Raw genomic sequence first — 26,628 nt, forward strand, 5'->3', positions numbered from 1 at the left:
AGCACAACTTCTGTCTTCCTTTAAAGGAAACTGAAAGCATTAGGTGTAGACTGTGGTTGACAGACAGTTGACGGGGCGTAGTGAGAGCCGAAATTTGTCGATGAAAGCAGGCGGTTTGACTTTTTCCTGACCTCTCTGGGCCTGACCGTACTTCCTGTGGGGTTTCCTTCTGGGCCACCTGACACGTGGGGTGACATCTGACTGTCAAACATGATGTGCACGACACACACACACACACACACACACACACACACAGTATATATAGAGAGATCTGCATTGTGCTGATGAGGAGATGTGAGCAGACCGAGTCAAAGCCACAGCTTCCTGAACAGAGACACTCGATAGGAAAGTTCTCGTGGGAACGTTTTCAACTTTTTACCTCTCGGCTTCTAAATTCACACACACATGCAAACAATAGACAGGTTTCAGATCAACTGGCTTTACTGGTGTGAAACCAAAATGAGATGAAAATTGAAACAAAAAAATCAAAGAAAAGGCATGATGACATTAATCAATAAGAGAAAGTTAGAAAATAACTGCACATAATATTAAGTCCCTACGTGTTGTTTTTTTCTTCGTATTTTTGGCTGTGTGCACTGCAACACACTTCTCACATCCTCCTGTACTATATCAGTGGCCTGGTAATCACTGATGTGGAGATATGTCTCGACGTCTAAGTTAAAATCTTACCAGGCTAAATGTGATGAAAAAGCAAAATCTTCTTCTTCTTCTTCCTCTTCTTCTTTCTTCTTTCTTCTTCAGAGGAAATCATAATTCCCATGGGTGAAAACTCACCAAACTTTGCACAAAGGTCCAGTCTCATGCCAGATATCCTCAGCTGTAAACTCAAGCCAATAGTCCTGATGGTGGCGCTACAGCAAGCGTCTAAAGTTCAAAACCTTGAAAATTCATAACAAATCAACCATACATGCTACAACTTCACAACTTTCATGAAACTGTAGCCCCAATACTGAAGAAACTTTTGTACATTCAAACCTATTAAAAATGATGAAGTTCATCACTCTGTTTTTTTCAAAAACGGTAAAACTTCTTAAACCCGTCTCCTCCAATTGACACCAAACTTGCTACAGAGCATCTTCAGACTGTCCTACAAAAACTACATTTCTCAGATTTTTGATTTATCAAAAATTGAGCCTACAGTGCATCAAAATGTTTGACTGTAAACGAGGTTGCGGATTCAAGCCTCAACTGGTGCAGAATCCACATTGTAATGTAATCATCTTCTTGTGCTCGAGCTTATTGCTTAAAATTGCCTGAGTGTGACTGATCACTGTGCAGCATCTTCAAGTCTTTATTCTGCTAGAAATTCTGCCTTCTCATGCTTGAAAATAAACCAAACTATGCACAAAGATCCAGTGTCAATACTTCAGTGTGAAACCATCTGAGGCTTCTCACTTTGCACATAGCTCAACTAGTTAAACATCAGTTTCTCACTTATGGAGCAAATCAATCATTGTTAAAACAAATTACCAACATCTCCATGCTGTCTAGATGCAATATGTGTATTTTCAGATTTTTGTTTCAATAACTGAATTTTTTACAGTGGTTTGAAATCTGCTTTTCAATGCATGGACAGCTGCTAAACCTGGACATTTGGCTTAGTCAGTTTGTGAAGCTACACATGAATTGTCACTGACTAATTAACTCAGTGAGATAGAAATTGGTTCTTAGTCTCAGAGGTTGTGAGTTCAAGCCTCAGCTGATGCAAAAGGTAGATTGTGTTGCTAAATTCCTAAATGTCTTCCAATTCTTCTGCTTGTTGCTCAGAATTGCCTAAAAATGCCCGGAACCAACCCATCGCTGCACAGCAGCTATAACTATATTTTATTTTAGTGTGTAGTTAGAATCTGCTTTACAAAATATACTCAGTGTCCACTTTATTAGGTACACCTTGCTAGTACCAGGTTGGACCCCTTTTGCCTTAAGAACTGTCTTAATTCATGGCGGCATAGATTCATCGAGGTGCTGAAACATTCCTCAGAGATTTTGGTCCATATTGACATGATGACATCACACAGTTGCTGCAGATTTGTCGGCTGCACATCCATGATGTGAATCTCCCGTTCCACCACATCCCAAAGGTGCTCTATTGGACTGAGATCTGGTGACTGTGGAGGTCATTGGAGTACAGTGAACTCATTGTCATGTTCAAGAAACCAGTTTGAGATGATTTGAGCTTTGTGACATGGTGCGTTATCCTGCTGGAAGTAGCCATCAGAAGATGGGTACACTGTGGTCATAAAGGGATGGACACGGTCAGCAACAACACTCAGGTAGGCTGTGGTGTTTAAACCATGCTCAGTTGGTACTAAGGGGCCCAAAGTGTGCCGAGAAAATCTCCCCCTCACCATTACACCAGCAGCAGCCTGAACCGTTGATACAAGGCAGGATGGATCTATGCTTTCGTGTTGTTTACACCAAATTCTGACCCTACCATCTGAATGTGGCAGCAGAAATCCAGACTCATCAGACCAGGCAACGTTTTTCCAATCTTCTATTGTCCAGTTTTGGTGAGCCTGTGTGAACTGTAGCCTCAGTTTCCTGTTGTTAGCTGACAGGAGTGGCACCTGGTGTGGTCTTCTGCTGCTGTAGCCCATCTGCTTCAAGGTTGGACGTGTTGTTGGTTCAGAGATGGTCTTCTGCAGACCTTGGTTGTAACCAGTGGTTATTTGAGTTACTGTTGCCTTTCTATCATCTTGAACCAGTCTGGCCATTCTCCTCTGACCTCTGGCATCAACAAGGTCACTGGATATTTTCTCTTCTTGGGACCATCCTCTGTAAACCCTAGAGATGGTTGTGTGTGAAAATCCCAGTAAATACTCAGACCAGCCCATCTGGCATCAACAACCATGCCACGTTCAAAGTCACTTAAATCACCTTTCTTCCTCATTCTGATGCTCCATTTGAACTCCAGCAGGTCGTCTTGACCATGTCTACATGCCTAAATGTGTTGAGATGCTGCCACGTGATTGGCTGATTAGTTAAATGTGTTGATGAGCAGTTCAACAGGTGTACCTAATAAAGTGGCTGGTGAGTGTAACAACATACATTTACTTAAGCTTGAGGTACTTTGCTTGAGTAATTCCGTTTCATCCTACGTTTCACTTCTACCTCATCACAGAGAGAAATATATTGTACAACTTACTGCACTACATTTACTTACTGATAGCTACAGTGACAAGTTACTTTGCAAATAAGGATATTACATCCAAAATATGGCATTATAAATGAAGATGCTTTGTTAAAGTTGTAACTATAGTATAGTATATAAAAAAATCTAAGTTAGAACCTTGTCAATCAACAACAGTAAAACGCTTCTCACACGTGCCTCAGGCGTGTGCTCACGAACATGCATGCAGCTAAGGTCTGAGAGGCTACAGCTGACTTTTAGGCTAAAAACATGGTCAAATTTTCATTTGGATTACACCACACGAGCAGTGTGGAGACATTTTGTGGGTTTTTTTTGTGTTTTTTTTTTTTACATTTTTAAACTGGTCACAATTCACTTCATTTGTACTGGATTTGACTGCAGCGCTGTTTTCAGCGGAAACTCCAGGAGTGATTTGTGAACTGGAGATCTTCACCCACCCTCACATCAACACAGGGGTGAGTAGATACTGAGTCTATCCATCCAGTTTCAGCGGCTTATCCAGGGCTGGGTCACAGGGGCAGCAGGCTGAGCAAAGCACCCCAGACGTCCCTCTCCCCAGCAACACTTTCCAGCTCCTTCTGGGGGACCCCAAGGCGTTCCCAGGCCAGATGAGATAAATAATCCCTCCGTCGTGTCCTGGGTCCGCCCCAAGGCCTCCTACCAGTGTTATGTGCCTGGAATGTGCCAGGAGGCATCCTGATCAGATGCCCAAACCACCTCAACTGACCCCTTTGGATGTGAAGGAGCAGCGGCTCTACTCCGAGCTCTCTCCAAATGTCCGAGCTATATCCGTGATCTCATTCTTTTGGTCACCACCCAGAACTCATGACCATAGGTGAGGGTTGGGACGTAGATGGACCAGTAAATCGAAAGCTTCACCTTGACGGACCAGTGCAGCGCCTGCGTCGCTGCAGAAGCCTCATCAAACCACTGATCCATCTCATGCTCCATTCTACCCTCACACATGAACAAGACCCCGAGATACTTGAACTCCTTCACTTGGGGCAGTAACTCTCCACCAACCAGAAGGGGCAATCCACCGCTTTCCAACAGAGAACCATGGCCTCAGATTTGGACTCTCATCCCGACCGCTTCACACTCGGCTCCAAACCGCCCCAGAGCATGCTGGAGGTCACGGTATGATGAAGCCAACAGAAACACATCATCTGCGAAAAGCAAAGATGCGATTCTGAGGTTCCCAAACTGGACCCCTTCCTCCGCTGGCTGTGCCTTTAGATCCTGTCAATGAAAATCACAAACAGGATCAGTGACGAGGGACAACCTTGGCAGAGGCCAACACCCACCGAGAATGTGTTTGACTTTATGCCGACTTTGGTCACACAGGGACCGGATGGCTTGCTTTAAATTACCCCATCCTCCTCTGCAGTTCCTGAACAAGTGCATCTTTGCGGACCTAAACTGTGTTATTTTAAGGTCCAGAGCGAGGGATTTAGTGCGATGTTAGCAGAAATGGTATATGGTATATGAGTATACTTTTTTATTGGATAATCACCTGAAAATAAGAATTGCTGTGTTTCCATTCTTGTCTATCTGTATGGCACAAGAACTTAGTGAGAAAATATTATTTTTGTAATTTTGGTGAACTGACCCTTTAATTTGTCTTCGTTCAGAAATGTGCAGATTCTTACAGTCACAGTTTTCATGGATCATCCAATCAACGGCACTGCTGTATGTTTTGATGATGTTTTGCTCGACAGCTGTAGATATTTGTATTCTCCCCCTCACACTGATGCAGTCACACTGCAGCATGTAGGCAAAGACTGTTGCTCCATCTAGTGTTGAACTGTTGTCAGTGAAACAAAACTGTGAGAATCTCCTGCAAGGCGGCCATATTGTTACAAAGAACAGTGTCATATACTCTATGTCCAACAGGCAGCCACTGTATGGGCTGAAAATCCTCTGCTCAGGATTTTTCTGTATATTCCCAAGGAAATACCCAAACACATGCTTTATTTCACAGATATTTCAGAGAGCACATTTAACGTAAAAGCAAAAATGATCAGAATTTGTTATAATATAATAAGTATGCTTTCTTTAGTGTATTATCCCCTGAAAATAAGAATTGTTGTGTTTCTGTCAACCCAGAATGAGCTGTTTCTGTCTACATAGGGAGCAGGTCCTTGTCATTGGTGTCCGCTATGTTGCCTCGACATGTTTCTACAGTAGCCCAGGATGGACAAACCAAACACTGGCTCCAGATAGGGCCATTTGTGTTTTCGCTTTGACCACCATAGTTAGAAGCCCCTCCGCGACAAGCAGCATCGTAAAAATACAATGTTTTTTAACTTGAAACTGTTTAATTCAATGTTTTTACCAGTTCAGAGCCTTTTTAGGCAGAATTGTTGCGCCTTCCTCCACCCCGTCCCAGAGTCCAGGACGAGCTCAACAAAGGCTCATTCCTCTAGATCATCAGCACTTCTCCATCTGCCTCTCATCTCATCTCATCTTCACCACCTCTACCACCACCAGCGTCTAGACCCTATATGGATTCATCACCCTCCTTAAATCATACCGTCTCCATGGGGTCTCATCACCAAAGACTTTCCACATTTTTCATTCAAAACAGGTCTCTCCTGACTGAAATGAAAGTAAGTGAAATGTTCAAACAGACAGGCAGACAGATAGATAGATAGATAAATAGATAGATAGATAGATAGATAGATAGATACTCAGACAGACAGACAGATAGATAGATAGATAGATAGATAGATAGATAGATAGATAGATAGACAGACAGATAGATAGATAGATAGATAGATAGATAGATAGATAGATAGACAGACAGACAGACAGATAGATAGATAGATAGATAGATACTCAGACAGACAGACAGATAGATAGATAGATAGATAGATAGATAGATAGATAGATACATACTCAGACAGACAGATAGATAGATAGATACTCAGACAGACAGACAGATAGATAGATAGACAGACAGACAGACAGACAGACAGACAGACAGACAGACAGATAGATAGATAGATAGATAGATAGATAGATAGATAGATAGATAGATAGATAGATAGACAGACAGACAGACAGACAGAGACAGACAGATAGATACACAGACAGACAAACAGACAGACAGACAGATAGATAGACAGATAGATAGATAGATAGATAGACAGACAGACAGGCAGACAGACAGACAGATAGATACACAGACAGACAGATAGATAGATAGACAGATAGATAGATAGATAGATAGATAGATAGATAGATAGATAGATAGATAGATAGATAGATAGATAGATAGATAGACAGACAGACAGACAGACAGATAGATACACAGACAGACAGACAGACAGACAGACAGACAGATAGATAGATAGATAGATAGATAGATAGATAGATAGACAGACAGACAGACAGACAGACAGATAGATACACAGACAGACAGACAGACAGATAGATACACAGACAGACAGACAGACAGATAGATACACAGACAGACAGACAGACAGACAGACAGACAGACAGACAGATAGATAGATAGATAGATAGATAGATAGATAGATAGATAGATAGATAGATACTCAGACAGACGGACAGATAGACAGATAGATAGACAGATAGATAGATACTCAGACAGACAGACAGACAGACTAGGGGCATCTATTGGTGAGAACTGCATATTGCAACCAGCTGAAACTTCTCCAGGTTAGGGTTCCTTCAGTGTTCATTGTTCAGGAGGTTTTTACCAGGAGCTAAAATATCTGCAGAGGTCTCCTTGTCTCCAGAACAAACAGACCAAGACATTAAACCCGGAAAAACAGCAGAATAAAGCAGTTTCATGTTACAAATCAGTGTCTCTCATTCGCAGTTTGGCACGTTGGAGACAGGCAGGCCCATGTCTGCTAATGTGTGCTCACCTTTTTCTCTGATAACGTAAGATTTAGATGTTGAGGAGGTTTTTACTGAGAGCCAAATCACCCATAGTGGTCTCTTTGTCTCCAAAGCAAACAGACAAGGTAAGAACCAGTAAAAATACTGAATATTTATTCCATTGTTTTTAATTTAATTATTTAGTTTTTTATTCTATGTTACTTCATTCCTTATCTCTTTGACCTTTTTAATCTGCTGTTATTTCCTTAATTTATCTAGTTACAAGTCCCTCCAATAAATAAGTCTGTGTTGTGAGTCAATTCTTTGCTTAATGGTTAACTCCCCACTGTCTCTCCATGCTTAAAGTAAAAAATTGAAAAAGACAAGTCAGCTATCAAAGATCTTTTCATCCAACCCCGTCAAACATCTAAATTTACTTCCATGAAGTCACAGCTGATTTGGAGTCTTTACTTTGCCAAAGAAAATGAAAAAAAACAAACACTTATGACACCGCATTTTGTCCTCTGTGTTCAAGGACAAAGTTTCTCCAGGAAATCTTTGTCAACAAGTTGGATCAGTTTGCTGAACAGACATGATCTCTTTGGTTGTGATCATCATGCCGGCTTTCAAGGTGACCCCTGCAGTTGTTGAGGGAATCCGTGTCCTTGTCTGTTGTCTCAGAAACCTGATTGCTCCAGTATGACCGAGTCTGAGGCACGACAAAGCAGAGATAAGAGTTAGAGGACGTCATGGTGTGGGGTTGAGGGTTTAATTTTCAAAGAAAGGAGCACACTCAGGCACAAAACACACAGAGGAAGACGGCCTCTGCTCCTCCAAAGGGCACCATGTGACCCGACTGAACCCTTGTTTACACCAACCCCCATTCCCTCTCCTTGTACCCTCCTCTCCTCCCCCAGTCACAACTCTATGGTCGGGTGGGTGTTGTCAGGCTGTCAGCCAATAACTTGACAGTGCTCACCCATTGAAACACCGCCATGATAAATCAGTGTGTGTCGGTGCAGAGAGGAAAACACACAGAGAGGCGGGCGATAGGGCGAAAGATTTGATTAGGAGAGATTGTGTGCGTACAACCAAAAGTACGATCACGTTTGATTATTAATTGTCTTTTATTGGTCACGGTTTTATTGTGGAATAAAAGCGGAAAAAGACAGAGTTGAATGGAAGTGACCTCTGGTGCAGAGTTCACCGCTCAAACTTCTTCAGCTGGACCTTGTGTGTGCCTGCTTGAGATCCAGTTTAAGAACCTCACACAGATTTTTTGGCAACGGGCATATCAATATTTAGATATTATATCGTAGAAAGTAAAAACTGTGCAGTCTCATATCAGGATATCAGCTTTTAAGAGATAATATAGCTCTATGGCTCCTCAGTGCACAGATAGAACAATGGACAGATAAGGACTACCATTATTGCATGAGCAATAGTGAAACCTTGCCTTGACTTTGTGCCAGTTGCGGTGCACCATTACTATTGATTACTTTATTCAGCTGACATCCCAGTGACGACGCTGGATGTTCAGAACATACAGATTTACAGCTCAACCACACCAAACCTCTGTGTACTTACTTATATATTTTACACATATTAAAAAAAACCTAATTGAGACATAATTCATATTGTGTAATCATGTGTTTGTGCCGCTGTCTGAGCATACGAGCGTGTATTTGTACCTGCACCCGGGGGCATGATCTAATCTTATCTCCCGTGCAGAGTCCACAGTTGTAAGCCCAGGTCAGGGCCTTCATTCAGACGAGCTCAGCACTAAGATTCTCTCCCTGTCCTACGTAAAGTGGTAGATAATATTCGCACGCATACATTAGGCTACATGTATATGTGAAATTATATGAACGTGCAATAAATGCAGTGTTGCATAAGAGCCACGCTATCTTAGCTATTCTCAGACAATAGGAGCAGATGCCATAAAAATATAACAAGCACAAAAAGTTGTCAATGGTTCAAGTTCAGTGTTGTGCGTGATATTGACCAATCACGTTTGAGCCGGCTGCAGTTGTTGCCAGGTTAAACGCTCCGTGTAGTGAACTACCGAGGCGGAACATAATTGGCCTCACTGCAAACTCTGAATCTATCGCAATGGTTCAGCATATTTACTTATATATAAATGGAAGTTGGAAACGGAAATTCACCTCCTCCGCCCAAATCAAACCGGAATGCCAAAAAATTGGGGGTCTGCCCCCAGAGGCTGTATCGCCATCTGCTGGAAGTCAGACGCTGAATACAGCCGATGGGTTCCGAGAATGAGGATGCACAACAAAGCCATATTAAAAGAGGAAATCTTCTCATACGAAAGTAGCTAGCACAAGCTTCAAAAGTCGCTAAAAGCCACTAGCAAAGCATTAAACTTCACTGAATGAGATTTGAGTGAAAAATCCTCAACAAATACTTGAATGGTGTGTCAGCTATGGCACATATACTGTTAAGTCCCGTTTCCACTGAGCAGTACGATACAGTTCAGTACGCTTTTTTTTTCTGTTTCCATTGTGAAAAGTTGTGGATGGTACCAATGGAACCGTTCTGTACCGTCCCCATTTTTGGTCCCCCCTCTGTTGGGGTACCTAGCACACAGATCTGGTACTAAAAGGTGGAGCTGTGAACACTGCAGTCTGTTGATTGGTCAATAGAGGACGGTCACTCTGCTCAGGGCTGAGTTGTGGCTGGTTTTGAGGCTCATGTAACCACTGTTCATACTGTGGAGAGTTTTATTAGTAAACTGTAACTATAAAATGAAAGGATGTTTTGCTGCCTCTCACAGCAGCTGGAGTCTGAGAAAATAATTCACTGGGCCGACTGCCGGTGACTTTTAAAGTGGAACGTTAACTTGTACGTTGTACGAAAGTATAAACGTTAACCCGACTGAACTGAATCGTACTGCTCAGTGGAAACGAGGCTTTAGAGTGCTTATTTGCTAATAAACACAAATTACAGTTGAGGTCAGTGAGAAAGTTTTGCAGATATTTCAACCTCATGGTAACGCTACACATTAAAGGCAGGGTATCGACAAAGTCAGAAGGGTTGTTTCTGGACCAAAAGTGTCTACATAGTTTTATACAAATCCAACCAATTGTTGAGCTATTTCAGTCTGGATCAAAGCGGTGGACTGGCAAACCCACTCGGAGCCTTGCTGCTATTGTGGCTAAAAAGCTCTGCTGATTGGCTGATCCATAGGTGGGACCTATGATACCTTGCCCCTGTGCTCATCTCGAGCAACCCGTGGATGGTGGTGCCATTGCTGGCTGAGTGGTGTAAAGCACACCAACACTGGACTGTGGAGCAGTGGAAACACGTTCAGTGGAGTGACGAATCACGCCTCTCTGTTTGGCAGTCAGATGAGCGAGATTTGGCGGAAGCTGGGAGAACGTCACCTGCCTGACTACAACTGTGAAGTTTGGCGGAGGGGAGATAATGGTATGGGGTTGTTTCTTCAGGGTTTGGGCTATGAGCTCCTTGTCTCCAGTGAGGGATGGTCTTAATGCTTCAGCACACCAAGACATTTTGGACAATGCCATGCTTCCAACTTTGTGGCAACAGTTTGGGGAAGGCCCTTTTCTGTACCAACATGACTGTGCCCCAGTGCGCAAAGCAAGGACTTCGGTGTGGAAGAACTTGACTGACCCGCATTGACCTAAATCCCATCAAGCACCTTTGGGATGAACTGGAATGGAGATTGCAAGCCACGCCGTTTCGTCCAACATCAGTGCCTGAGCTCAGAAATGCTCTACAGAATGAATGGGCACTAATTCCCACAGAAACACTCCAAAGTCTTGTAGAAAGCTTTCCAAGAAGAGCGGAAGCTGTTATAGCTGCAAAAGGGGGACTAACTCTGTATCAAAGTATATGTATTTGAATACAATGCCATTACAGTCCCTGTTTGGGTAATGGTCAGGCGTCTGAATGCTTGTGTCCCGCTGTGGCTCAGAGGTAGAGCAGGTCGTCCACCAATCACAAGACCAGCGGTTCGATCTCCGGCTCCTCCAGCCTGTACGTCAAAGTATCCTTGAGCAAGATACTGAACCCTAAATTGCTCCTGATGATGCGTCCATCGCTGTGTGAGTGTGAACTGAGTAGCAGGTGGCGCCCTGTATGTAGCCTCAGCCACCAGTGTGTGTGTGTGTGTGTGAATGTGACTCATAGTGTAAACTGCTGATGACTAGAAAGGTGCTATATAAATGCAGGTCCATTTACCAAGAGTATCTAATGTATTGCGGTAAACATTACACCTGCTGAGCGTGTTAGCATTGTCACTGCAGACATGTCAGCATGCTAATGTTAGTATTCAGTTTGTGCTGCCTCACAGAAACATCAGCGTGGCTGTAAATCATTTTCTTACTGAGGCCAAGATGAATATTCTCAGTGGAAACTTTCAACTATTAGTGCTGTTAGTCACAAACTACATCACCAGATCTACCCCCTCATTAATTGCTGCTGCCTGTGAGGGTGGTTAATGACTGGTGCAAACACAATAGGGCCTTATTTCCCACATCTATTGCACTCACTGGACAGATCCGGGAACTGCTGATGACAGCAGGCCTCGCAGGGATCCTTTGATCAAACCACAAAGTACAAAACTGTGACACTGTGGTCACTGTACAAAAGGTAATGAATGACCAAGCTGATGCACTTACATACCCACCAGCTTACGTTCCTGCTTAATGAAGTATTGATATATTTAATGTAACATTTATTTGATTTAAAGTGCTTGTCGTTCACCTAAACATATATGTATATTTTATGTATTTGGTTTAAATATTGTTGAGAAGGTAATGCCACCTTCATGTCCTCCTGTTACATTACCCTATATGAAACCAAAATGTATTGTTTATTAAAAGGGGGTTGGTTGTGCTGTTGTAGTGTTGTAGGGAAATTTAGCCACCTGTCTAGATCGTAATGTTAATGTTTTATCAGAATCAGAATAAAGGTTATTGCAAGGTAGATTTTTAAGTACAAGGAATTCACCCTGATGTTTGGTGCATGCAACAGAGAGGAAATAAAAATGAAAGCAAAGCACTGCAATAGTCAATAACCATGAATGTAGAATAGAAAAACTACATTAATATATGGAAAAATACAATAAAAATCTGTACAATATAACTGTCACAAACGCATTTAGTATGCCTCAAGGAGAAACAGCTAGCCTGGCTTTGTTGAAAGGCAGGCCGATAACAGTTAGGGACTTAACTAGGGTTTTTACTACGAATAAAAGGGCCAAGCTTCTCAAGGAAGTAGCATTTTCAACCATCATGCCATTAATGCATGTACTTGCCGTGTCTTTGAAAACTGTCGTAGTCCCGAATGACTTGAAAGTAGCCAAGGTCGTGCCACTTCTCAAAGAAGGAGATCCTTGTGTTTTCAATAATTACCGTCCTATATTAATTCTACCCTGCTTCTCCAAGAGTGATAAAGCATCTCAATGATAACAACATACTGTATAAGCACCAATATGGATTTTGAAAAAATCATTCAACCTATATGGCGCCCCCTCCAACTTATTGATAAAATACATGAAGCATTAAATTATACTAAGTTTGCAATTTGCATTTTTCTAGATTCATCCAAAGCCTTTGATACAGTGGATCACAGTATCCTATCATCCAAACTTATTCATTATGGCTTCCAGGATGTTGTGATTCATTGGCTGAAAGATTATCTCAGCAATAGGCAGCAATATGTTTGTATTGAGGGTATGAACTCCAGTAGAACTGAGCTATCTTATGGAGTACCACAAGGGTCTATCCTTGGGCTGCTTCTTTTTCTTATTTTTTTAAGATTATTTTTATGGGCTTTTTGCCTTTATTGACAGGACAGAGAGTGAAATGGGGAGACAGAGAGAGAGTGGGGACTGACATGCAGCAAAGGGCCACGAGCTGGTTTCGAGCCCGCTGCCACTGCAGCGACGCAATGCCTCTGTACATGGGGCGCCGGCACTATCCACTACGCTACCAACGCCCCTCTTTTTCTTATTTTTATAAATGATTTTGCTTTGCAGTTTCATACCGCTCTGCCTATTATTTTTGCTGATGATACAAACATAGTGTTTTTGCATTCTGACTTTGGTTCCCTGATAAAAGATGCTAATTCTATACTTGCACAAACCTCAAGATGGTTTCAGATGAATAGGCTTTCCTTAAATGTCAAGAAATCAAATTATATGATTTTCAGGCATAACAAGACTCTAAATTATTTATCAATGACATAGAAATTAAACAGGTCTCATATGCTAAATTTTTAGGAGTTACTGTTGATGAAGGCCTTACATGGAAAAACCATATTGAACTGGTGTGCTAGAAAATTATGAAATCCTATGGAATTATTAGAAGGATATCCTCTTTAGTAAATCGTTCCTGTCTGTTGACACTCTATTATAGTCTAATATATACATATTTATCATATTGTAATATTATTTGGGCCAGTACTTTCCCCACTTCTCTTCACAAACTTTTTCTTCACAAAATTTAAGGCTCGCCACAACTAATCCCTTTGAACCATCTGCTCCCTTTTTAATGACGTATGCCTAATTCATGGTGAAAGGGTTGGTTTATATCATTTGACTTATTCATTATTATTATTATTATTTTGTTATCACTGTCTCTCATTGGCGCAAACTCGGGAACGCGCGCTGTCAGTTGCTTTGCACGGGCGCGCGCCCCTGTTGGTCCCCGCTGCCCTCCTTGGCTCGTGCTGCCTTTTAAAGCAAACGGACACGGAATGCCATTTCCCACTCGGCCAGAGGACGGGACACGGTGAGGAGCTGCTGTGTCGCTCATTCTACCCCCTCTCCTGTCGTCACCCCCCCATTGTCCTTGTTGTTTAGTTGCCTTTTTGTTTGTTCGTCCACACGGTTAGCTAGTTTCAGTCATGTATCGGTATTTCGGGGAGCTGCTGAGCCGCTCTGCGGGTAGTGCCCTGGCCTCGGGGTGCGTTGACTCCGCTCTCCCGGCTACCTCGTCCCTGATGAGGGTCCGTCGCTATGCCGACGCGGCGGACCAGCCCGACGACCCCAACTTCTTCAAGATGGTCGAGGGCTTCTTCGACCGCGGCGTCAGCATCGTGGAGGACAAGCTGGTGGAGGATCTGAGGACCAGGGAGACCCCCGAGCAGAAGAGGAACCGTGTGCGGGGCATCCTGCGCATCATCAAGCCATGTAATCACGTCCTGAGCGTGTCTTTCCCCATCAAGAGGGATAACGGAGAGTGGGAGGTGGTGGAGGGGTACCGCGCCCAGCACAGCCAGCACCGGACACCCTGCAAAGGGGGTAAGAATTGAGCCAAACCGCCCTGAGTGGCCCCTATGGCAGCTAGCTTAGCCAGCTACTTAGCATCAGTTAGCTAGTTATAAGCACAACACATCAGGCAGCTGATGTCAACAGCTGCTAACGTTATTGTTAACCGTTAAGTTACACACAGCCTCACTGTAGCCAACCATGCACTTAACCACATCCGTGTTTTGGTCGGTAATGGCAGCTCAGCGTTATGTCTTCGGTTTATTTCCTGTAGTCAACAGCTGCGCACAGCTCGTGTGAGACTTTTTATGCAGTTTACAGTGACCTTCCTGCCCACCTCAAGGTATAATGCTACTGTACTTTCTTAGCTTGCAGGCTAGCAGCAAGCTAGCCGTCAAAATGAAGCAGTCCCCACACTTTGTTACTCTTGTTTTCCATGCACCACATGCTGCTTTCCCAATGTCCAGTGGTTTAATCTGGTTCAAAGCTGGCTGGGTGCATTAGATAGTTACTTGTCATCACTGGTGCGGCGTACTGTTATTTTGATTGGTGTGACAGATGTGTGATGTGATGGAGAAGGCTGCCTTGAGGGCATCAGGTGTGTCACTGAGCATGTCAGGCTTTGGCCATCTCCACATGTGCTGCAAGAAACACATGGTTGATGATAAAGACCTTTGCTCCAGCACTGTCAGGTGGTTCATACACATGGACAAAGTAAACAGCAAATATACACAGGGTGGCCCTCCTGCAGTTGGGACACACTGAAATTCCCTGTTGAAAAAAGCTTTATGTGCAACATTAGGTGGCGTATGGTATATGATATGACAGTGACATATGCTCTTTAGTTCAAAGTTCAAGGTTCCAAACAGAGGCATTATGGGCTACTGCTGCAGTGCACTCTGGGTAATGGTGAAAAGAGGGATATGTTGTTCTCTTGGGAGACATTTTCCCTCAAGGTTTTCTGTCAGAAAGGAGTTTCTTGGTAAAGGTAAAGGAAAAATGTGGTTTTGGTTCAAATGAAAATATTTCTGCCAGAAAGACAAACTTCATCCATGTGCATATGATACATAGGAAACCAGGAGGTGTAAGAGCCGGGGAGGGGGTGGTAGTGTTTCTACACACTCCTATTTGTCAGTGGTGTGACAGGTGGGGGAGGGTGCTATGGAAAGGCGTCATTCTCAGCTGAAAGAGACATGCGATCCAGGCAAAGGGCATGTTTGAATGGTGTGGTACGGACACTAGCTTTCCATTAACACTGTGACACCCTTCCATTGTACCTGCTTGAAGTCGGAAATGCAGACCTATTCTGGGGAGGCATGTGTCCACTGAAGACGTGTGGGCACTGAAATTATTTTTTTCAAAAAATGGATTAGTAAACTGTCTGAGTGCCTCATTTATGGCACACAGGCAAAACATCTAACACAGATAACTCACTCAAACCACTTTATAGTAATGGATCAGTGCACCGTTTTATGAATCTCCAGGCTGCCCAACCAATGAGAGATCATTTAGAGAGGCCATATGTGTAAAATCAATACAGTCCTATGCAGTATTACTAAATATCTTCCCCACTCATGCTGCCTGATCTAGATCCAAGGCACAGTTAACCAATAGTCAAAAATCACAGCAAGTGTCATCTCATTCATTTTTCTATTTAATTGTGCAAAACAAGTGGGCAAAATTGCCACTCTATTTATTGTAGTGGCCCATTAAACAAGTCTGATTGGTCCTTTTTGTCAGACTCCATGATAATAGGGGCAGGACAGGAGCAAGAGCAGTTATTTTTCAGTGGGTTTAATCATTGATATAATGCATAGACCCTTGACCGTGGTCAGATCAAACTGCAAAGTGCAAAGGCTGTTTTTGTGTGTGCATGTGTTGCTCATGCACCCCCTTTCTCGGAGCCACACAGAGCGACAGCTGCTGGGCTTTGACCACACTGCTCTCTGACTACTGCATGAGCGTCTTAACTCGGGAATATCATGTGGTGTGTGCGCATGGTTGTTTGCGCACCCTTTGAAGACAGTCTGTGGAAAGTTGTCCTAGTTTTAAACAGTACAAGTCACTTGAGTTTTGTTTAGTCTGCTAAATTGTAAACATCCTTCTCCTTTCTGTGCAGAAGCGGAACAAATGTGTGGGATATTTCATGTCACTTTTGTAAAATGGAAACCATAAGTACAGCTTTTTGCACCTATGGAAAAAAAGAAATGAAATGTCACTATCAGTTCAGCTTCTAATAGCATTAGCAAATGTGTGCCTAATTAAAATGCCACACTTTTCTAAGTCAAATAAACGATCATGTGTGCCTTCAAGACAAAACAAGTTAATCAGTAAGAAGACATAATAAAGGAAGGAAGGAAAAATATCACAAGGCACAAATGCACTGCTTGAACCAGTAACTTAAACCAAACACACCAGAAATTTTAATTTCTAGATATTTGGCAGCTTGCTTTAGACCCTAGAGGCTTTGAAGCAGAAGACTCGGCCATGTCGGGCCTGCGGGTGTTACTGTTGAAATTAAACTGTACTGACTGCTGCAGGAACTCTACATTTCAGCGTGGGCTTAGTTTGTTTCTAAAAAATGTGTCCTCGCTTTGAGAGGAATGTGTTTACAGATATGTTTTTGATCTGGTTGCTGTATGGAGCTCTTGGTTGGGTGGATAAATCAATGGTTGGACAGGGGATGGGCGGGTAGCCAGGCTTTTTTTTCCCCTTTTGATTTGATCAGTGAGCTCCAGATTGTCTTGTGTTGGCCTGAGGGACCTCAGCTGATCTTCTTATGAACGGAAGTAAAGATGAAAGGAGTGAACCACCGCAGCACTCGTAAACATGAAGCTTTGTTGTAGGAGGTTTGACATTTTCCTCTGACGGGCACAAAAGTGGCACTTGAAGATGACATCATAGTGGGTGGGCTTTCATTTCCTGTGATTTTGCTTCCAGCTGAGCACTTTTAATATGACACACACAGCGCCTTTGCCCCTAAAAGCAGTCGGTCGTCTCCTCTTTGTGCTGTTTGCCCTTGGGTCTCTCTGTGTAAGCTAACTCTGGATGAGCTATATTTGGTACTGCGTGACAATCTCTCTCTCTCACACACACACATACACACACCCCATGCCAATAAGATGGAGTAGTGGTACTTGGGCAGTCTGGGTTAATGCTTTTCATGTAATGCTGCACACAGGATGACTCACACATGTTACCGTAGCAACTGTAGTAAACCCCAGTCAACAGGAAGGAATGACTATATCTCGGGGGGTGGGGGTCAGAAAGAAGGGCTGGGATTGGTTCTCGTGGTTTCCACCCGCTGCTACCATGACTCCCAGGCACAATCAGTGATCTCTGACCTGCTCATGTGGTTGTGGAGAACATACTTGGTGCCTCTCAAATGCTTCGTGCTTCCATGGGAGGATGGATTTTTCCCATTTGGGTTCTTACAGGGACTGGGCAAGACTCTTCCCTAGCAACTGGAAAACACATAAGGCTGTGTCAGCCAAAGTTTTTTTTCTTTTCTCCGTGGGTGCTCTTCTGAAAATACCAAGCTGGGAGTTAAACATATTTAAACTTTGCCACCAGAATTAAGCGTCAAACATGCAGCTGGCGTTTTTAGCATAACGTAAATATGTGGCCCCTATTTTAAAAGAATTTAATAAATATGCTGGCCGCAGGAGAGAACGCTTTGGTGGACACACATCATAATGGAACAGTCTAGGAAATGTGTGGGTGTGCATCACTGAAAGTGTCTTGCCTTCAGATTTAACGTTACGATTTCAAAAACAGTGGAAGAAATGAACGCGATATGGCCAACTTAACAGATGAAAATGCCACTTGATATTTCCATTTCAAACATGAATGTTATTTTTGAAGGTGGCAACAACTAGCCAGCTAACAAACTAAATCTATACAATGATGGCTTCAGTTAGCCGACCTCACAAAGTATCTTTAATTGCTGGATCTGAACTGGCATTTATGGTGTGACAACAAATTCAGCAAGTACAAAGGGGATATTTACCGTGTAGTGGTTGCAACAGTTGTATTTCAAGGATGCTACGTCATCGAGTCACACCTAAGGAGTGTTCCGATGTCTAGGATCCTTCAGTTTTTCTAAGGACCAAGTCTTTTGTTGAAAGAATTTTCAAGGATGGCTTTGTGTACCCACAATGCTTTTAAAGCACCCACAATCCTATACCCATGATGCAATGGTCCTGTCCCCTGATTTGGGAACAAGGAAAATATGCTTTTAAACTTTCAGTTGTTTTACCACAGCAGACCAACCAAATCAGTTTCTGATTGTTGAGGTAGGAAATGGGCAGTCAAGTTGTTTAATCTTCACTCATATAAGATCTACTGGGCTTAACTGAAAAATTTGTTCTGCGGAAGGTCCAGGGTTGGAGGGGTCGACGTCAGCAAAGGCATGAGGTCGCATGGCCAAATCAGCCATCATTAGATTCCTTAAGGAGACTTCAAGATAAGAAATAAGACAGTAACTCCGGAATCTGAGCCAAGTCCTCCAACGAGGGCGCGTCTCAAGCCCGTTGTAGACGGCAGGTTCCAGATGTAATAGCGGATACATAAATACACTTACAAAAGTCAGAACAATTTTTTCAGTTAAGCCCAGTAGATCTTATATGTGTGAAGATTAAACTTGATTGCCCATTTCATACCTCAACAGTCAGAAACCGATTTGGTTGGTCTGCTGTGGTAAAATAACTGAAAGTTTAAAAGCATATTTTCTTTGTTCCCAAATCAGGGGACAGGACCATTGCATCATAGGTATAGGATTGTGGGTGCTTCAAGAGCATTGTGGGTACACAAAGGCATCCTTGAAAATTCTTTCAACACAAGACTTGGTCCTTCGAAGGATCCTAGACATTGGAACACTCCTTAGGTGTGACTCGATGATGTAGCATCCTTGAAATGCAACCGTTTAAGGGTCCTTCCTTGACTTTGAGAAGCACCTACTGTAATAACTGGTTCAGTCCAGTCTGATTCCGGTGCTCTGTCTCGGGTAATCATTTCCCTTTTTCTGTTGTTGAGCTGCACATGTAGTGGAGATGGTGTCAGCGTAGGCTAATGATTTCCCCATGTTGCAGTCTGAACACTTAATCAATATACAAGGCACTTGAACTTATAAACTAGCATTAAATGAAATTTTAGTACACATTCATTTTGATAGACGTCGTAGCAAAAAAACAGTTTAAACAACTTTTGGTCCATTTTGCTTGTTTCCAGTTTTTCTGTGTATGTTGACCATGTTGTGAACTGCTCCCTGTATGTGTGTGTGTTTCCTTCAGGTATCCGTTACAGTACAGATGTGTCTGTGGATGAGGTCAAAGCCCTGGCCTCTCTGATGACCTACAAGTGCGCCGTTGTTGGTAAGTATTAAAGTCTTCCACAAAACCCCTTGTGCGTTTTCCCTGATCTCTACATCATATTAAGGCCACATCCCCACCAATATGTTTAAAATGTTCTTGGTACACACAAGCATTTTAGCACCATTTCAGAATTCATCTCTGTCCATATTAACACACCTGAAAACATCACATGACCATGCAACTGGTTGCTTAGTTGCAGAAAAATAATACAGAGATAGCAAAACGTAAGACCGGAGATTTCTTAGCTTAACTGATGACAAGGTGGAACTGTCACTGAATGTAACACAAGCATGGCGGTCAAGGTGGCAGAAAACAGATTGGGGTAGAGCGGTTCTAGGAGCATTATCTATCGCCAAAGGAAGCCATGGCAATGGGAAAGGAGTCACATTATGTACACAAGAAGGATGAAATCACAAAAGAGATTTTGAACTAGCTGTGTCCACAGCACCTTGTTGGGAAGTGAACCAGGGTGCCTGTGTCATTGTTTCAAAAGTCTCCTCTAAGTTTTCAAACTGCTTGTATGAAGTAATGGACGTAGCTACTGTGACATCACCCTTTGGCCGGTGGAATCCTGTTTTGAAACCTTAGGCCCTGATCACACAGAAAGCGTTTTGAAGGTTGCAAAATGCAAGGCGCACCGCACTTCGTTTTTTTAAAAATTGAATGCCACTAGTAAAAAAAACAAAAAAAAACCCTTTCTGCACCTTTTTATTGTTACCAGGCAACCACACCATCACCTTCTTACACTAACCTTCCCATTTAATCAATCTACCGTTTTTTCCCCCCACAGTAATCAGTATCTAGCTCCTAAAATGTTGAGGCAGAGGGTACTTGCTGTAGCTCTGGTTGAGGGTGAGAGGCTGTCAGTAAATAGTTTGTTGGGCACAGGGAAACAGAGATCTGTGTGGGTACATGAGACCCTAAAAAAGAGGGTGGATCTTGGGGAGTACCACCAGTTGGTCCAGGAGCTTCTCCTCCATGATGGCTGTTTCCAGGCATATTTTAGGATGACTCAGGGGCAGTTTGACAACCTGCTGTCTATCAGTTTCTCCTCCATTGTTTACCAGCTGTAAACTTGTTGTCGTGACCAAATCATCTGATTGGCCAATGGGGAAAAAAGATGAGGGAAAAAAAGAAGACATCAGGCGTTTTTCCGCTCTGAGTTGAAGTTTTTTCAACTCCAGGAGTTCAGAGAGTTCCGTTAAAAATGGCAGTGCATAGAGCGCAGAAACGCGAGGCGCATCGCAACACAAAAAACGTGAGCAAAACGCTTCATTCTCATTAAAACGATTACAAAAATGCTCTCTGTGTGATCAGGGCCTTAAACATGACCTTTTAGCGATCTCTGTTTATTGGAGCCGGGAGTGACTATGTTTGGAAGAGAGGGTGGAGCTGACTTACAGACTGTAGTGTTACTTTTAGCCTTTATTAAATGTAAATGAGTGAGTCATATAAAAAAATTCACCCTTTGTACAGTTGTCATGAATGTTAAAATTAGCTATAGAGACCAAAATACTTTTTGTACCAGGCTGTAAACATGTTTATTTCTGCTGTGAAGTAGGGCATTGCTACATGGGGGTCTATGGGGATTGACTCTCTCTTGGAGGCAGCCTCAAGTGGCCATTCAAGGAACTGCAGTTTTAGGTACTTTAGGCAATACTGTCTGTCTCACCTAGTTCTTGTCATTTATCCACCTTGAAAGCTGTCATTGCACTGCTTTCGACTACATTTGCGAGTGCCAGAAAATAGTTATCCAGCTTTTGTTTAGCTTTTTTTTCTACTGATACACATTAAGAAATGTGAATCTACATGCGCATGTTAATGTCATGAGTGTGAATGTTTTTTAAGCTGCATTATTCTCCTCCAGATGTGCCATTTGGTGGAGCCAAAGCTGGAGTCAAGATCAACACCAAGAATTACTCTGTAAGACTTCTAATGTCAATCCTTCTCCCCCACTCGCAGAGATACACGGACATGCTTAACTGTGCTGTAATACGCATAGGAAGGCAACAAAGCCCAGGATAAGCTTGTAGTCATTGGAGCAATATCATTTTTCCTGTGTTTCTCCTTCTCTTTCCCACATCCGAACAAACACAGATGATGATTCAATCACACTGGAATGCAAAAGGCCGAGCTGCCGGGTCTTATCCTTTCATTTTGTACTTTTTGATTAACGAGAAAACAGAATGATTAAAGAGAGCAATAGAGATGGGAAAAGAGAGAGACATTCAGCCATTGAAGCAGATAATTAAATGTGTATTTGTGTCTTTCTGTAGATTTGAATTTTAGTTTAAAGGCTGCAGGTACTGCAGTGTAAGCACATGACCAGATGTGTGCATTACATTTTCTTCAATTAACTAACGGTGCCTTCCTGACCTGCCTTGCATTTTATTGGATTATGGATATGGATTTTAGTCTGTCTGTTGATGGATACTGTGAAAGAACAGGCATGAAGGTCACCGGCTGTTGCCTCAGAGTTAACTGGAAGCACACCTCTATATGAAAACCTCACAGTTTTGTCAAAACGCCGAAAGCATCCATCTAATGGAAACTGTTGCTTTATATGGACAAGACACTGTTTGGATTGCTGTTAGAAATACACTGTGTCTTTCTTTCTTTTTTGTAGCCGGTCTTTGTTTAATACCTTCCTTGAATGACTCATTATACTGTAACCAAGCAACAACATATCTTTTTAAACTCTTCACTGTGTCTGTCTGTTGCAGGATAATGAGCTGGAGAAGATTACCAGGAGATTCACTATTGAACTGGCCAAAAAGGGTTTTATTGGTGAGTTTTTGTGTGCGACTTTAAACAGTATTTTTTAAATGAATAACTGTAATAAGACGTAACTTAGACATTTCAAAAGTTACTTGTAACTTGGAAGTACTCATTTGTCGCACTGCCTGGCATTTGGTGTGTGACAGTGTTCTTGTCGTTACTTGACTCAGTTAGAAATGTGGTGGTGAGAGGTGAACGTGTACACCCAGAGGAGTAAACATTTCCTGTCATCTAGAGCTGTTTATTCAGGTTGGGGTCGCTCAGGGTGTGCCTGTGTCAACTGAAAAGGGAGACGGTTAACAATGGTGAAAGAGAAGCAGGAGATTGAGCTAAAAGTTCAATTTAAAATCAGTATCCACCTTATTCCTGAGGGCGCTACCGTAGAAATGATTATGTGAGATAGCAGAAGTAGCAGTAAGCTAGTTAGTCCCATAGACTGTCTGTGGTTAGTACCAGTGGCTATTCTTGGTGGCTAACCGCCAGCGCTGGTTCGTTTTGAAAGTAATTTGCCTTCAGTTTAGCAAATACTGATTTATTTTTTTAAGAAATATTTAACTAATGTTAACCCAGCATTTTCTAAAATGTCTTTGCGGAGCTCTGGTACCTGTTGCACTGTCCATGTCTGTAACGACTAACAACCAGTCTAAGCTACATTTTGGTCTCAAGTAACTGTGTGTTGAACATGTAACCAGAACAAAAAGGGATTGTTCCTGTTGCCAAAGGTACCATTGATATGAGAAATAAAACCACAAGAGTTTCACCAGACATAGCGCAAAAGTATAAAATAAGAATTTGCAGAAGAGAATGACATCAACATCAGTACATGATATCCCTGTCTTTCCGCATCTGACTTCATTCTTTACCTACATTAAAAAATAAACTCAGCAACAAACCTTGAAATATGTATTTAGTCATTAGGGCTGAGAATTTGCAATACGAAGCAAAATGAAAGGAGACACATTTGCTTCCTGGTTGTCATGATCATCTGTTGGTTGGCTGGTTGGTTGGGGTCTAAATATCTAAATATCTTTGGATCGTGATACGATATCGGCCGATGTCATGAAGTCTGCCACAATAGAATTTCGATTCGATTCAATTCAGGGGCCTGTGATGGACACGAGATGATATTATGTGCCCAGTTAACACAGTGTGTTACAGAAGAAGCTGCCAAACCTTTCTATTTTTCATTTGGTGATAAAGGATATAAACAACACGTAGATAATTGTAAATAATTGTGCAGTAAAGTTAACTTTAAATTGATTCCACTGACACACATTAAAACAGCACATGGGATAACTCAGCCTTCTTTGAAATAAATCTTTTCACTTAACCAAAATGATTATTTTCTTCCTAAAACTTCAGGGTCATCTGGCTCAAAGCTGTGAAGGCAAACTTCTGATTGCTTTATCTCAAAATGACACTGTTTACATTTGGCATGTGCTTTCTCTGTTGACCTGTATTTTCTCCAAAATCTGAAATATTTCCACACTGCTGATTTATTCCAGAGTAAGTAACGTTATCCTCATCGTCTTTTTTCTCAGCTACTTGCTGTTATCTACCTCCCGCTGTTCAAGGAGAATTTCAAAATGTAGGCGTATCCTATAGATTATGATATGGATCAGTGCGGACGTTTACATGCAGCTTGAGAAAATCGAATTATTGGCTTAGTCTGACTGAAACTGGACTTTTAAATGCATGTAAACCGCTTAGTACGACTGAAATTGGACTAGCACACTCGACTAACACACCTGGATAATTCGATTGAAAATCGAACTATGGCTGCATGTATCCACTTAGTCTGACTGGACTCGGACTCGGCGTTTTGCGCATGCACCACTTTTTCTTTCGCAGTTTTTCACCCGAAAGAAGAAGGAGATGATGTAGCAGCAGTTCAGCAGCGCAGTAACTCCCGGAAAAACGAACAAACACCATGGCGACCGAGAGGCGTAAGTCGTAAAGCATGTACGAAACATACAGAGCCATAGCAACATCCATCTATGCCATCTTCATTCGTCGATAGCTTCCTCTTCGGGTCAACTGGAACTAGTTCAATACGCACTATATTAAAAAGGACACAGTGCCGCCTATGGAGGCGGAGCCAGATGTACTTAGTCAGAAATTCGATTTTCTCTTCTGCATGTATACTCAGACAAGACGAGAAGACTGACTTGACTGATTAGAGGCGTGTAAACGTACGGACTGTTTCCACTTTGCACTGATTATATTGGATCATTGATCGCTGAATCGATACATTGATCAAGGAGGAGGGCTGTTCTAGTTCTAGTGTTAACTTTAGAGCAGGGCCACATCTTAACATATGCAGTGGTTCAGCAGGTTAACAGCCCCTATACAGCCAGTTTGTTTTTCACCCCTACCTCGATGCATGTCAGTGTTTATAATGTATCCAGTTCAAACATGGCAAAGACAGATATGACGCTGTCTGTTAGATGCTTGCATTTATTTTGGTGAGGTTTTATTGAAGCGCCTTCAGTAGTGAATATTTAAACAGCCCTGTTCTGCCCGTGTCAGACTGCCCCTCTTGCGAAGGTCAACCTTTTCTCTGTCTCTCCCATTGCCCACCTCTCTGTGCGCACACTTCTGTTATGTCTGTTGTCTGTTTTGTCACTGACACAAGGACACAAAGCCTGGCTCTCACATTTCTTCTATAGCCCAAATATGCAAGCGATATAGCATTCATTCAAACTTTTAGGACCTCGTTATCAAGAGGACCGAAGCATGTTTTGTGAGAGTGTTAACTTTCCAGTGTGTGAAGTGCGTCCTCGTGTGTATTTCTGCACTGTGAATTGCATGCTTGATTAACTCTCCCTCTACTGCCTGTCTTCCTTCACCCAGGACCCGGCATTGATGTCCCGGCCCCGGACATGAGCACGGGAGAGAGGGAAATGTCGTGGATCGCTGACACATACGCCAACACCATTGCACACACTGTGAGTTCTCAGGCATACACAACCAGTCTGTATGATTTGGCAGCTTATTGGTAAGAATTTTAAAATAGGCCATATTAAAAGCGAGGAATGAGTCACATGAAAAGCATGAGAAGTGGTTTCCTGCCTCTCCCTTCACAGTCGACCACTGAGACATTCCTCCCCTCTTGAAAACAGCTTCACAAACTGAGGCCTCTGTGTGTGTGTGTGTGTGTGTGTGTGTGTGTGTGTGTGTGTGTGTGTGTGTATGTGTTTATGTTATCAGTTAATCATTCTCATATCAAAACCTGTCAAACAGGGCGTGTTTGACTAAAGATGGAAAATATTTACCCTCCTGTGAGTTTAAGCATGTGTTCATATATGCTTTAGGTTTGATCTGAATCATCAGGAATTGTAGTTTTTAAAATACTTCACCTTGATTTTAACTGTCTTGAAGTCAAGGAAAAATGTAATGATGGATTCAGGAGTTGGGAAAAGCCAGCTGCCGTGTTAAGAGAACCTGACTGATTCTACACAGGACTAGAGCTGAGACATTATAAGAGCTCTAAGGATTAGTCGATGGACATAAAGTTATTTGGCGAATACTGTAAGTTACTGTGTAGTGATATTAGTGACAAGGTGTTTTTGTGTAACCGTATCCATATTTTTGTGGTTTTTCCTGTGTTGACTCTGATATTTTATTGACAAATTGCACATTAAATAGAAGATTCTTAGTGTGTTTGCTCATGATATTACATATAATCTAAGATGAGGCTTGTTAAAAGGATAGTGCACCCAAAAATGAAAATTCAGCCATTATCTTCTCACCAATATGCCGAGGGAGGCTCAGGTGAAGTTTTAGAGTCCTCACATCCCTTGCAGAGATCCAAGGGGAGAGGGGGTAGCAGCACAACTCTACCTAATGCAGGCTGGGCGCCTCAGATTCAAACATCCAAAAAACACGTAATTGAAACCACAAAATATCTCCATACTGCTCGTCCATAGTGATCCAAGTGTCCTGAATCCCAGACATAAAAAGTTGTTTGGAAAAACGTCATTTGAACTGTTTTTAGCCTCATTGTAGCCTGTAGCTCTAACTGCCTCTCAGTACACTGGCTTCAGGACACTTGGATCACTACGGATGAGCAGTATGGAGATATTTTGTGGTTTCAGTTATGTGTTTTTTGCACGTTTGAATCTGGGGTGCCCAGCCTGCATTAGGTGGAGTTGTGCTGCTACCCACTCTCCCCTTGGATCTCCGCAAGGGATGTGAGGACT

The 26,628-nt window shown here is 42.5% G+C and overlaps 1 protein-coding gene across 6 annotated transcripts in view; it reads left to right on the forward strand.

Moving 5' to 3' along the window:
• Positions 1–13,757: 13,757 nt before the first annotated feature.
• glud1b (glutamate dehydrogenase 1b) overlaps positions 13,758–26,628 on the forward strand; it is an 81,153-nt gene continuing 68,282 nt past the window's right edge. For 2 of the 6 annotated variants that reach the window (XR_007448202.1, XR_007448201.1), the window contains exons 1-5: positions 13,758–14,309; positions 19,568–19,648; positions 21,516–21,571; positions 22,372–22,435; positions 25,280–25,374. Coding sequence is in view for 4 of the 6 variants with exons in the window: in XM_049564108.1 (XP_049420065.1) it covers positions 13,913–14,309; positions 19,568–19,648; positions 21,516–21,571; positions 22,372–22,435; positions 25,280–25,374 (693 nt within the window). In the remaining 2 variants the exon portion in view is untranslated. The remainder of the gene's footprint in view (positions 14,310–19,567; positions 19,649–21,515; positions 21,572–22,371; positions 22,436–25,279; positions 25,375–26,628) is intronic. The other 4 variants (XM_049564108.1, XM_049564109.1, XM_049564107.1 and 1 more) reach the window with 2 other exon arrangements.

Source organism: Epinephelus fuscoguttatus, linkage group LG20 (assembly GCF_011397635.1).
Source record: "Epinephelus fuscoguttatus linkage group LG20, E.fuscoguttatus.final_Chr_v1".
NCBI lineage: Eukaryota > Metazoa > Chordata > Actinopteri > Perciformes > Serranidae > Epinephelus > Epinephelus fuscoguttatus.